Here is a 14,610-nt window from a genome sequence, read left to right as displayed (position 1 = left end):
AAATCACCCTCCCCCCATCGCTGGACCCGTTTCAGTTTGCCTACCGAGCTAAAGGGTCCACAGAGGATGCAATCTCCTCCGCTCTCCACCCAGCCCTCACACACTTGGACACTAACACTAAGGCTAAGGCTAAGGACCCTTATGTCAGAATGCTATTCATAGACTTCAGCTCAGCATTCAACACCATCATCCCCCAGCAGCTTGTACAAAAACTTACAGACCTGGGCCCAGCCCCTCTCTCTGCAACTGGTTGCTGGACTTCCTCACAGAGAGACCACAAGCTGTACGGGTCAACAATAACACCTCAGACACCCTCATACTGAGCACGGGGGCCCCCCAAGGATGTGTGCTCAGCCCCCTTCTCTTCACTCTGCTGACCCACGACTGCAAACCCACCTTCAGCACCAACCACATCGTGAAGTTTGCAGACGACAATACTGTGGTGGGTCTCATCAGCAACAACGATGAGACTAACTACAGGAAGGAAGTGAACCAGCTGGCCCTGTGGTGCCAAAACAACAACCTCTTCCTCAACCTGGAGAAAACAAAGGAGATAGTTGTTGACTTCAGGAGAACCCACCGTCGACCCCACTCCCCCTGACCATCAACGCGCTGCTGTGACGCAGGTGACCAGCACCAAATTCCTTGGTGTGACCATCACTGATGACCTCACCTGGAAAAACAACACCACCGCACTAGCGAGAGGAAAGCCCAGCAGCGCCTGTACTTCATCCGGAAGCTCAAGCGAGCCGGAGCATCACCCCCCATCATGCTGTCCTTCTACCGAGGCGCCACCGAGAGCATCCTCAGCAGCTGTATCACGCTGTGGTTCGGAAGCTGCACCGCCGCCGACCGCAAGAGCCTGCAGCGCATAGTGAACTCTGCCCAGAGGATCATCGGTGCCTCACTCCCCTCACTACAGGACATATACAACACCCGCCTCACCCGCAAAGCACTCAGCATTGTGGGTGACTCCACCCACCCCTCCAACAGCCTCTTCAGCCTCCTGCCTTCAGGAAGAAGGTTCCTCAGCCTCAGCTCGCGCACCTCCAGGCTGGGCAACAGCTTCCTCCACCAGGCGGTCAGGATGCTGAACTCTCTCCCCTCCCTCCCTCTCTTCCGCCCTCTGACATCTCTCCCCTGAACTCTCCACCCTGCCTCCGACCTTTCTCCCCTGCCCCAAATGGTCCTGGACTCTAACCCCCTAACTCACTTTTCTGCCCATCTCCGCTGCTACTGCACTGAAACTGTACTTTGAACACTTAAATTATATTATTAACATTTTAAACTGTATACCCCGGTTATCTAGGCCCTTTGTTTTGTTTAATGTATACCATGTTTATCTAGGCCCTTTTTGTTTTTTGTTTGATGTATATATGTCACACTGTAGGACTGCGGGAAACGATATTTCGATATTTCTGGATGTACAACATGTAGAATTATTGACAATAAAGCTGACTTTGACTTTGACTTTACCTCATCCTCACTACTAACCATCCTATCTCCCCAACAGGACTGAGTCTGTGTTATCCACACGGCTGTATGCTCCGTCTAACTCTCCCCTGCAGTACCCTATCCAGGGTTTCAAAGTAGACCTATGACCCCCACCTTCATCCCAGGTATGCTACACCGTACAGTATGTCCTTTCATTACTCTCATTGTGACACAACAGAAGGCTGTGTTTAAAATACAGTAAAATGATGGTGTTTGACTCAGGAACTAGTTAGACAAGAAGCTGGATGGGGATGTTTTGGAGGTGAATGAGTGTACTTGTGTAAATGGAGAGTATGAAAGCACACTTCATTTTGATTTCAGGTCTAGCAGTGCATGCAGAACAAAGAAGCAACTACACGGTGGTTGTGTGATCCCACAGATTCCAGCTGATCCACAGCTTTTAGAGAAACCTGGGCTAGTGTTTGGCCGGTTCATACAAGATGGCTGCTGGGTGTTTATATAATGTGTATAATATGTATAAAACATGTAAAACACATTGAAAGTATTACATTATTCAATACTTCATGTAAATGACACATTAGAAAAAAAACATACAAATAACAATACTGTATGTTTGTGAAGGCAAGGGTGTCTGTCTATTAGTCGCATTCAAATTACTTGCAATTATATTCTCATAATGAGTTGCAACAGCAGCCATCTTGGTGTAAACCTTTAGGAGAGGGGCAGAAACCTTACTGCAAATATCTGGTACAGCTCCTGAAACTGCTAAATGGTGCAAGGGGTTTTGAAAACCAATATTTCTTGCCAAGTGTGAATACAATTTGATTGGGTTTCAACTTACCGTCTAAACCTAAAGTCAAAGTATGATTTTTACCTATAATTGTTTTGTTTGTGAGGGTTCTTGCTTGCCCTATTAAGCCTTTAAGTCAACGTGGCTGTAAAGCTAGATACAAATAAGTGATCCGGCATTGGCCTCTTTATGTGGTGGAGCCACTGGAGTGAAGCGTTGTCAAACTAGAAGCTGAATGGGCGTCCATCAGGTATTTCGCAGTGGGTCAGCTACCATATTGCACTTTTTTTTGTCCACTGTTCTCTAGTTCATCTCTTGGTGAGCCAGATTCCGGCTAATGTACATTACCGGGTGTCTCCCCCTTTACCTCCTGGGACAAAACAACCCCACAACCCAACTGTTTAGGGCATTGGTCTACAAAACTAAAGTGGCTTCCCACAGAGGGCCAGATAAGCCCGGTTTCGTTAGACAGTGGAGACAGGGGGAGTCGTTCCCATCCAGGAGTTTGACAAACTGATTTGTGGTAAGCTTTGAATAAACCTAACGATGCCTCACTAACCCTGAGATAGTCCATACAGACCTGGATTGACCTCTTGGACGTGCGTACCAGAACGAAAGGGCGAAATCAGTCATTGATGGATAACATAGGCAGTTGTACGGCCGAACGACGCAATGTCTGCTTCCTGGTCCAGGAGAGATGGTCATTACAAAAGAGACAGGACTGATTTGTTTGCTTTTTAACACCGGTCCCAACTCATTTCTCTTGTTCATCGCCTTGGCAAGAGAGGCAGATGCAACCTTCCTCCTTGCTTCCAGGGCATTAGGTGGGTATTCTCAATTCCACCAACCCTATCAGATCGTACCAACTCTTAATGAATTAAAGCAAATTCTCCCATTATAACTGCCCAAAGAGAATAGAGGTTGCTAGGTCGAAACTTAGACCCTCTTCCTAGTTGTCCTTAACAAGGTTCAGGATACCCTGAACAACAGTTCAAATGGGGAAAACCCCATGGATCATGGGGAAACCTCCCGTATTGTTCGAAATCTCTTTGTGATCAAACTGACCAAACAAGTTCCTTAGTGTTTAATAAACTGTGGCAACAGCCCATCTGTCTGTGGATGGTAACCACTAGTCCAGATTGAGTGAAGCCCAGTAATGTAAACAGTTGCGTATTGTGCGTGAAATAAAGGATCTTGGTTGGTGGTCAACATATCTTTTTGGATCCATAAATAGTATGAAACAGTACCTGCACAAGACTCTTGGCAGGGATAATACGCAGCGGCACCGCCCTGGGATATACATTGCATTACCTACGAGGAATAATACAAAGCATGTGCACTCCGGTCTAATAACCAGATGAGGTCCATGCCAATCTTCTCTCAAATGGCATCCAAATCAATGGTAGTGCACACAAAGGTGGTTTTCTGTAACTAACTATGAAGCTCTGTGTTGGGTCAGTGCTCTCCATGTTGTTTCAATGGAGCCTAACTGACCTTTAAGTATATGACCTCGTTTTCTACCGAAATCTGTGTGAAGGAATGCTAAAAAAAGAAGTGTGTGATGAGAACGCAAAAGTATATATCTATTTTAGTGAGAATGCTGATACAGCATTCCAACTACTTGTTCTTCTACGCACAAATTCTTTATTATTTGATTCCGCCGGGTTATTTTGCGCCTCTTCTGCTCCCACATTCAACATCGCAGAAACTCCGTTCAAACATCAAAAAGTTCAGCTCGGTCGGGAATCGATCGATATTACTTTTCTCATTCATAACTTTCATAATTCCAGAGATACATCCCATAATTCATCACATTTTAACATTGAAGTCAATGGAGAAACTCTTCAGACTTGAAAAATCTTCATGCGACTTTAACTGCTAACTGTTCATTCATACTTTCACTCAGAAACCTCATTCCAACTTTAAAATGTTACACATCTTTCTGACATTATTCGTGTAATACAACTTTTAAATCAGATCCATACTTTAGAAATATTAAACATGGTTCAGACCTTGGTAAAGAGGCTTTCTTCAGATTTTAACATTAACTAGAGTGCGTGATGTCACAGCTAGAGTGTAAGAAATCTCAGGACAGCTTGAAATTCGCCTTCATATATTTTTTTAAACCTGCCATAATTCCCAAACCCTACACTCCTGAGACATCATTTTCATGAAAGACCTCTCTTAGGTTGGAAAATAAAAAGATTAGGCAAAAATAATTAAGCAAAATGCCTCTTGAGGGCATGAAGTGACAAAAACGTTCAACATGTCTCCCTTAAGGCCCATCTAAATTCAGCTGATCTTTCCTCACAGCAGCAGCTGCACACCTTTAGTTAATCTGCCAAAAAGGCCAAATTATGACCGAAAGTACACAAAAAGTACACTTCAGATGCTCAGGGTCCTTGACATGCTTCACGCGTTGACATTTCACCGATACTGTTACGGTTCTTCAACAAACGTTCACATGTAAGAGGTTTATCTTCATTCAGAACAATGGAAAGGCTCTCCTCTGCTGATTACTGCACATCACCATGGAAAACCTTTGATCTCGGCTCAAGCACAGGTGTTTCATAACGTGGTTAGCTCAAACATAAACACCTGTGTGTTGGAGATATGACATGATGATGTCATATCTCCAACTGACATGCTCAGAACGCCACCAAACATCACATGATGGTTAACACTGAACAGCTCTACGTCAAATCTGATGTTACGTAATGTGGTGTTACTATGGCAACGCATCCCTCGCCATAAAACACGATGTTGCTGTAACTCCAATGGACACGGTCCAATTGTCCCCCAATCTTCACTTGTATCACCTCTCCATGCCTCAACAGCTCTACGCGTATTCTGAGATCACCAAAATGCCGTTTCCACGGAAATCCCTCGCCATAAAACACGATGTTGTCGTAACCCTATGAAAATGGTCAAACACCACCAGACTTCAGATGATGGTTAATGGTCCAGCCCCTCAACATGTCTATGTGTCATTAGTGAGTTTCCTCAAAAGCTGTTGCCATAGCAACGCATCCCTCGCCGTAAAACACGTATTGCTATAACTCCTATGAAAATGCTCCAAACGGCTCAAAACTTCACAGGTTTGGTAACGATGCAGCAATCAACACATCTAAGTGTATTACGGGGTGTCATCAAATACCGTTGCCATGGCGACAGATCATTCGCCATCAAGTTAGTTAAAAGGTTTGCAGTTCAAATATTCTGCTGCTTTTCCAAGCCTTTTTACTTTCTTTTCTTCTCTCATCACACATTCAAGCCCCCAGTGTTCATGTATCATTTCAATCTAAATTCTTCACTTTCTTTTTCTTCTTACACATTACATTTTAAGCATAACATTCAGCATCAGCTTTTCAGCATAAAGCATTCCCACTAGCAATTTCTTCAGGAATTGCATTCTCTATTTTCTATTCGTTCCACCTTGTTCTCCATCTTGACTTCTTTTCCTGGACTGCCTCATATATAGATAAGATGCCCAGCATAAATAACGTTATTTAGTTTGGTTAAAATAAATAGATTGAAGATTTACTGAGATGTGTCGACTCTAGGTCTCCTTGGAAGTGTCGGAAGGAGTCCTGAGAACAACTATTCCAGCTAAAGGAGTGCAGGTAAAAGGTAAGATCTAACTGAACCTGACAAACAAAGGAGCAAACAATATCTGACAATAGTGGATATGTAAGGTATGTACTTAATTTTAGGGCCAGATTAAAAGTAGGATCAAATGCATCATCGCTAAACTCTGTGCATTGTCTAACAGTGAGCAAGTCATACCAGCGCAAACATACTAGTGATTACTACAAACGATTGACCTAAGGACTACTGTCATCTATTAATCAAATCATGCTGTAGTCTTTCAAATATTTGCGTTTGGCTTAGATATTATCTCCATTGCACATGTGGATTTCCATTACACTGATTTGCTTTGCTGTTGTCTTTTTAGAGCCATCTAAAGTAGCCGTAGTGTAAGGCATAGCCATTTAAAATGATCTTTCTTTTCTGTTGTGGAAACAGTGACAGGTAATGGTGAGAGCCGACTGATGGTGGAGTCCAGCAGCCTGGAGGCCCTCAATGAGCTGCTGGCTGATGTGTCCTATAACAGCACTATTTACCACATACACACCGGAGACCTCGGTATGCATCTAAGACATTAAAACTAAACTAGAAAAAGTCTGTCTTTATTTAGAACAAATGTCATGAATTAAATTCACAAAATTACAGAAGACCTATTAGAGCAAATGTAATCAAAAAGAATTGCAAAATCATAAAGTTGTCAATGCTTTGTACAGGTTTGTGTCTGTGTGTATTTAATCTAGAGAAATGTGTTTGTGCTTCTGTTCTCAGCAACCTTCCAGTTTGAGGACCATGAAGCTGTGTTTCCCATTACCATCAAACAGCCTCAACCTCCAGTCCTGTACGACATGGGAAAAGGTGGGAGTTCACTCACCGTGGGGATAACACACTCATTTATTTATGGCAGGAAGGAGCTGCTTCTCTTCTTTGTCAAATGATGCTCTTGATCATTGGACAGTGGATCTCATGATGTCTTCATGTGTCTTTTCTTGAAATAACTCTTCTTCTCTATATGTCAGATATCAACTCTCAAGTCACCATCATCACAAAGACGTTCCTGCGCTACCCAGAACTCAATGTGTTGTTGAAAACCATCAGAGAATTCTACAAAGACATTGAAATCATCATTGCAGATGACAGCATGGAACCAGAGAAAATTACAGGACCTCCACATCCAGCCATTTATCATGCCTTCCAGCTAAGGTATACACACACACACACACACACACGCACACACAACACACACACGCACACGCACTAGCACACGTCACACGCACACGTCACACGCACACGTCACACGCACACGTCACACGCACACGTCACACGCACACATCACACGCACACGTCACACGCACACGTTACACACACACACACACCCCAACAAAACGTGTACACACTGTAATGTGAGAACAAGCCTAATGCAACTCAAAGAGGCGTAACATCTAAAATTACCAATAAAACATGAATAATGCTTTCCTCCATCAGGGCTGGTTGCTGGCAGGAACCTGGCGGTCTCCCAGGTCACCACCAAGTACTTCCTGTGGGTGGACGATGACTTCCTGTTTACCAAGTTGACCAAAATCGAAGAGCTTGGTGAAGGTGATGGAGGCTGGTCCCAGAACTGGACGTGGTAAGACTGAAATGGCTCGTTTCTCATAAGGGCTTCCGCTTGGGTGAATATTTACTTGTTGTGTCTACTAGCTGTGAAGCATGTGAGACTTTCCTCCCCTTTTCCATCGAAGAGGTTCAGGGCAGTTTCGGAGACGATGCCCAATTGCCAACCAGTTCTTCCGGCCTTCTCTGCCCCAATTTACTGGTTGCATTTGGAACCACCAATTTGCTGCGATGGAACCGAGAACTGCATCGAAAGAGATTTATGTCGGAGGCTGGTGTGAGATTTGCCTGAGCAGTAACAGTTCATGGCGAGTACTGCAAAACAAATTAAGTTGTAGCAGAAGCAATAGAGCTGAGAACTCAAAGTAAACATTTATTTATGTCACGCAACATTAACCAGGCGTAGGTAGGACATTAATCGCCGCAGAGAGCGTTACCTGCCACTCTGATCCACCGACCCCCCCCCCTCACAAACACACACACACACACACACACACACCACACACACACACACACACACACACACACACACACACACCACACACACACACACACACGCACACACACACACACACACACACACACACACACACACACACACACACACACACACACACACACACACACACACACGTAGCCATCAGGCTGCACAATACAGTCTAAACTTCAACCTGAACTCACGTCTGCTCACTTAAATGTAAATATATTTAACATGTTCATTAAAATGCTCCACTTTTTACTGTGATATCTGTTTCAACAGTTACTTTATCACTTTATTTGTATTATTATTATTCTTTTCAATTCTAATTTATCTTTATTTTGTACCTTGTTTGAATCCTGTTTTTAACTCTGACTATAAACGCCTGAAATAAAGTTCCATCTGATCTGATCTTATCGGGGCTCAAATGTTACCATGTTATAATAAACGCTGTAATGTAACATACTGAGCGCTTCTACTTTTTATATTTAAAGTTGCTGCTATTTTTTTTAATACAATACTTTGCCTTCAAGTGAGTATCTAAGGACACACATGTTTGTACTCAGGCTGTAGTGCTACGGGGGCTAACATGTCAGTACGTTATATTAAACACTGTAGTATAACATCATAGTTATTCTGCATACTGAGTACTTTTTATATTTAAAGTACAAGCTGTTGATGCTTCTTTACTTAAATAACAAATTCAATACAAGACTTTGCATTCAAATAGAGTATTTAAGAACAAAAGGATGTGGTCTTTTAGTTAAGCTCAGGATCTGTGTACTTCTTCCCGTTCTCTAAACTAAACAGCTTTTTTAATGATGTCCATGTCCCTCTGAATGACGTCTCTATGTCCTTTCATCTCGTGTCTGAATGTTCCTCACCATGTTTCCTGTTAAAGACACTTCAGCAAACCGTCTCACTGAAAGAGGAAGGAGAGTTAATGCATGTTAACCGTGATTAAATGTTTCTCTGTTACGCACAAAGCCACTTCCTGTTCAGATGACTCCAACAGTTCATTATGACATGAAAACATTTCAGCCCCATTTAGCATTTTTTAAGGAACTATTTCAACCCTTAAAAGGACATTTTTAGAGTCCACACACATTCTTACACAAACAGAACGTCACAGATAAATGCGGCTTCATTTGTCTAATCCTCCCTCGGGTACTTATTCAGGTGAGAACGCGATCTACTAGGACAGTTCCAGGGACTAAAGAGTTCGGGGGGAACAAGTACCGGGGACAAGTACCGGCTAAGTACTTGGTGTGAAAGCGGCTATTGTTCTTAAAAGCGACAACTGGTTCAACTCGTATGCAAGGTGTCGGTTGTTCAAGGAGGGGGAGGCCTTTGGATTAAAGTCGTTAGCTATGAACTGGTGTTGGAGTTTCTCACAGTACAGTCGTTTAGGCGCTGTTTACACGGGAACGAAATGGGTTGTATCCGCTACTTTTCTCTTTCGTATAGCCCGTTCGTTCACACAAGGCCGTAACGGAACCGCGGAAACGGACCCCTCAAACGATAACGGGTCCAAAGGTGGATAGATCTGCGGACGGAACGCTCTGGGGGGCCAAACGGCTCCGTGTGTACGCCCTATACGATAATTTCCTGATAACGATGAAGCCATAGCCGCACCTCTCCCCACCTCTGCTGCTCACTGCTGTAGCATGGTACTCGTTATCAAAAAAGTCTTCCGTTCACACGCATTCGGCTCATTTAACGTGTCCGTTCACACGAGACCACTGGAGACGCTGTAGTACATATGCCGGGCCTGTAAGTGGCGCCACAAAATACACCAAAAGCAGCGAAGAAGACCTCCCTGCATGGTTGCCCTTCTGTTTATTCTCCGCGGTGGATTTAGCAACATGTAGTTCATGTAGTTCTCCATGTCCACTTGTTGCTGATGGTTGTGGTAGAGGAGCTGTAGATGTTGCACTAACATCTGTAGCATGGTCAGTAGCTACTGTCAGTAGCTACTGCTACTGACCATGCTACAGATGTTAGTGCAAAATCTACAGCTCCTCTACCACAACCATCAGCAACAAGTGGACATGTAGAACTACATGAACTACATGTTGCTAAATCCACAACGGAGCATAAACAGAATGGCAACCATGGCAACCATGCTCGGGGGGTCTTCTTCGCTGCTTTTGGTGTATTTTGTGGTGGAAGTACAGCGCCACTTACAGGCCTGGCATATGTACTATAGCGTCTTCAGCGCTTTCGAGCGGTCTCGTGTGAACGGAAGACTTTTTTTATATCGAATTTGGTTTGTTTGCGTTCCCGTGTAAATGGGGCCTTCTCACCGTCTTGCCAAACCTGTACTTTGACTCTTTAACCTGTTAAGCACCAAGCCTGTTTTTTCATGTTTCAGGCCCGAAAATGACATGCCCAAAACAAATGACTACAACTTAACTTCTAAAAGGGTTATATGAATAATTTATTTTATCAAAGCAAGGTTACATCTGTGAGTTGGATGTAGAAGTGTCAGAATCAATATAGATGTTTTTTATTTTAAAGAAAATTCAGATTTTACAAAGTAAAAAACTGTAAATTATAGTGTCCATCCAAAAATTATTTTTTACAGATAGTGAAAACTACCCTTGGATGATGGGTTAGTAGACTAAAAGCTTTAGGAATCCAAAGTACAACATATAATAAGTACCCTGTATCAAGATTGATGCAAAACAAGTGAAATTTGACCTTTTTAGAGAGATTTAGCCAAAACCACCCCACCTCTGAGGTGATTTGGGTGAAAATGGTTTTTTTTCTATATCTCTGGCCCCCCTTGCTCGATTTTGATGGTTGACACCTCTTTCTGACCGTTAGAGCCAATAGAATCGAAGGGGGAGGCTCACACACACACACATTGTGAAGAGAAAAGGTGGGGGCTGTGCGCATGTAAATGTAAAGCAGAGTGGAGCTACATTCTAGCTCTGGCATTTGGAAACAAAAAAGCAGTTTTATTGCTTATGGGTTCTAGCTACTTAGCTCCACATGTTATGATGTACGCTTTCGTTTATAGCGTCGCAAATGTTTATCACTGAGTGTTGAGGTGGGCACCCCCAGATTCTGTGTCTCCAGGCGATGCTAATCGATGGGTTGGCTGTGCATCTAGGATAAGTAATAAGGGAGTTATGAGTGAGTTTAGGTGCAGTGATAGGTTAGCATTTTTCGCTCCTGGCTAATTCAGAGGCTGAGTGTTAGCATTGTGGTTTTTTTTTTGAAAACAAAAATTAAAAAGATCAGTTAGCTGAGTTTCTTCCCGTTACATGGATATAAAACATTCATAGTTTATTAAATATTAAGATTCCTTAGACGTTGTTTCCTGCAAATGACGCGTTTATCCGCCCGGTACCAGGTAACAGGTTAAGCCTCGCAAAAAGTTCAGTGCCATGTTAGCAAAGCGCTACCTCTGTCCCTAGCAAGAGGGTGTTCTCCACAGCAGGAGACATTGTTAGTGCCAGCAGATCTGCCCTTTCGGCAAGCAATGTGGACAAATGAATTTTTCTTTAAAAAAAACATGAAAATACAATGACAAGCAAGCAAGTCCTAATGTCAAACTAGTACAGTACAGTTCAAGTACAGATTATTTCAGTTCATCTGCACCTTAATGTTTATTTTATTATATTTTGTACTTATTTGAGTGAATATTCAGTTTAATAATAATTAAAAACCCAAAACAAATATTTTATATTTTGTGAGTACTAGTACAGTAACGTTCAAATACAGATTATTTCAGTTCATCGAAATGCTGCACCTTAATGTTTATTTTATTATATTTTGTATTTATTTGAGTGAATACATTATTCACAGTTTAATAATAATTAAAAACCCCAAAAAATATTTCATGTTTTGTGATCATTTTTTCTGCTGTACCGAAAACGTACCGAACCGTGACCTAAAAACCGAGGTACGTACCGAACCGAAATGTTTGTGAACCGTTACACCCCTAGTGAATAATAATGAATATGTTGTACATATACCCAGTTAATGTTCCACGACCTGGGGTTTTATATAATATGTAATGCACTTTTTTAACCTGTTAAGCACCTAGCCTGTTTTTCATGTTTCAGGCTCGAAAATGACATGCCCAAAAGAAATGACTACAACTTAACTTCTAAAAGGGTTATATGAATAATTTCTTTTATCAAAGCAAGGTTACATCTGTGAGTTGGATGTAGAAGTGTCAGAATCAATATAGATGTTTTTTATTTTAAAGAAAATTCAGATTTTACATAGTAAAAAACTGTAAATTATAGTGTCCGTCCAAAATTTATTTTTTACAGATAGTGAAAACTACCCTTGGATGATGGGTTAGTAGACTAAAAGCTTTAGGAATCCAAAGTACAACATATAATAAGTACCCTGTATCAAGATTGATGCAAAACAAGTGACATTTGACCTGTTTAGAGAGGTTTAGCCAAAACCACCCCACCTCTGAGGTGATTTGGGTGAAAATGGGTTTTTTTCTCTATCTCTGGCTCACCTTGCTCGATTTTGAGGGTTGACACACCCTTCTGACCGTTAGAGCCAATATAATCGAAGGGGGAGGCTCACACACACACATTGTAAAGAGAAAAGGTGAGGGCTTCGCGTTTGAAAATCTAGGTTTGAGTGGAGCTACATTCTAGCTCTGGCATTTGGAAACTAAAACGCAGTTTTATTGCTTATGGATTATCAGAAATAATTTCAAAGAAGGCACAGATACATAGGATGAACCTATGGATTAACTGCAGCATCGTTTTATCGTTTTAATGCCATTGAAGACCAGTTTTGACCAAGGTAAGCCATGTTAGCGTTTCTAGCTACTTAGCTCCACATGTTATGATGTACGCTTTCGTTTATAGCGTCGCGAATGTTTATCACTGAGTGTTATGGAGGGCACCGTTAGATTCTGTGTCTCCAGGACACCAAAAATGAGTGGTTGGCTGTGCATCTAGGATAAGTAATAAGGGAGTTAGGAGTGCCGTTTCAGGTTAAATATTTTCGCTCGTGGCTAATTCAGAGGCTGAGTGTTAGCATTGTGGGTTTTTTTTGGAAAAAAAAATTAAAAAGATCATTTAGCTGAGTTTCTTCCCGTTACATGGATATAAAACATTCATAGTTTATTAAATATTAACATTCCTTAGACGTTGTTTCCTGCAAATAACGCGTTTTTCCGCCCGGTACCGGGCGGGCCGTGCGTAACAGGTTAACAGAAGTATTATTTGGTTCGTTATTTTTGTTTTTGAAATCACCATTACGCAAATGGAGGGGCATGTCTCTCACCGTTTGCAAAATGTGATTGATTGATTGATAATGTGTTAACAAGAGCCTATTCCAGCAGATACACGATGAGCAGGTAGTCAGATTATAAGCAGTTCTCTTGTCTCTCTGTTCCTTTCAGCTTGGCGGTAAAGTACAAGGAGACCAGTTTTATTTCTCTCTCATCTATGAGGAAGGAGACGAAATGGAAGGTGGCTGCATGTACAGGAAGTCCAGAGGGAGGTACCGCTCTCTTCCTGGTTACCCAGAATGCTCATTGGTCAGTGGGGTGGTCAACTTCTTCCTGGCTCGTACAGATGCCGTACAGAGGGTGGGATTCGACCCTCAGCTCAAGAGGGTAGCACACTCAGGTAGGTCTAGATGGTTTGCAGTCCAAGTGGCAGTAAGTCCACACTCTTTCAGTTGTTGCTGTCCATGATCGTAGTTGGCTTTTTTTTCCTAAATGGTAAATGTCTGTCTCTGCCTCTAGAGTTCTTTATGGATGGCCTGGGCTCCTTGATGGTGGCAACATGTGGCCATGTGTCTGTTTCCCATCAGGCCAGACTCAAACACAATGACACCAAGCTCTACAAAGCGTTCAGATACCCTCCAAAGAGTGATGTGACCTCAAAGCTGCAGCTTCACTTCTTCAAAAATCACCTGAAGTGTATAAAATATGGATAATGTATTAAAGTAACCTATATGTTAATTTTTGATTCAAGATTCAAAGATGTATTGTCATATACACTACTACGGTGAAGATATGCAATGAATGAAACACTTAGGTCAAAGGTTCCTCAACAGTGTAATTAAAAGATATCCAATTCTTCTTTTTTTTTAAATAAATAAAGCTCAGGAGTTTGTATTTATCATTAATGATGGTCATATTATGTATTGTGCTTTTTTACATTGTGTTAAGTAGCCTACTGTCACTGTGTTAAACTGCACTATATAGTATTGGACAAAAGCTCTCATGTTATCTTACAATATAACAAGGTAAGGGAAATGATAAGAAAGTAAACCAATGTTGTTTGATACGTTGTTGAACCACAAGTGGGGTATTTACTGACCTACTGCCAGTGACGTGTGGTGAGGTTCATGGCTGGTGAGGCACTGACTCTTTCAGAGCCAGATTTACAAATATTATATTTTGACCTTAATCGAAATATTCTGTTATTTTCAAAAGCTTTTTTAGTCTGATGTTTCGTTTAATTTTAAACAGACCGTTCAACAAAAGGATACCCAACATTTAAATATTGGATTGTTCTCTCTTAGTAAGATCCCATTTTCATTACAGTTGTGGTCTTACCTTGACTTGAAGATGAAGTCCATGCTATCCTTCTGGACAACAATCTCTACTACTTTTTTGTAAAAGTCCTCCAATTATCTTCCTCTACTTTCAAAAGTCTAGCTTGTTGTTTGCGTCTATCGTCTCTGCGTA

General features: G+C 42.0%; 1 protein-coding gene across 1 annotated transcript; it reads left to right on the top strand.

Annotated features, from left to right (window-relative positions):
* Positions 1 to 1,598: 1,598 nt before the first annotated feature.
* On the top strand, positions 1,599 to 14,268 carry LOC117475714 (beta-1,4 N-acetylgalactosaminyltransferase 2-like). The gene is given in 12 exon segments (XM_034122030.1): positions 1,599 to 1,619; positions 1,816 to 1,853; positions 5,809 to 5,875; positions 6,272 to 6,391; positions 6,602 to 6,688; positions 6,850 to 6,998; positions 7,000 to 7,033; positions 7,316 to 7,416; positions 7,418 to 7,444; positions 7,446 to 7,460; positions 13,312 to 13,540; positions 13,660 to 14,268. Coding segments are annotated over 9 exon segments (930 nt in total). The 5' UTR covers positions 1,599 to 1,619; positions 1,816 to 1,853; positions 5,809 to 5,875; positions 6,272 to 6,297; the 3' UTR covers positions 13,854 to 14,268.
* Positions 14,269 to 14,610: the final 342 nt, after the last annotated feature.

This window comes from Trematomus bernacchii, unplaced genomic scaffold (assembly GCF_902827165.1).
Source record: "Trematomus bernacchii unplaced genomic scaffold, fTreBer1.1, whole genome shotgun sequence".
NCBI classification, from domain to species: Eukaryota; Metazoa; Chordata; class Actinopteri; order Perciformes; family Nototheniidae; genus Trematomus; species Trematomus bernacchii.
Note: the sequence above shows the minus strand (reverse complement) of the source record. Positions and strands in the feature narration are given on the sequence as shown.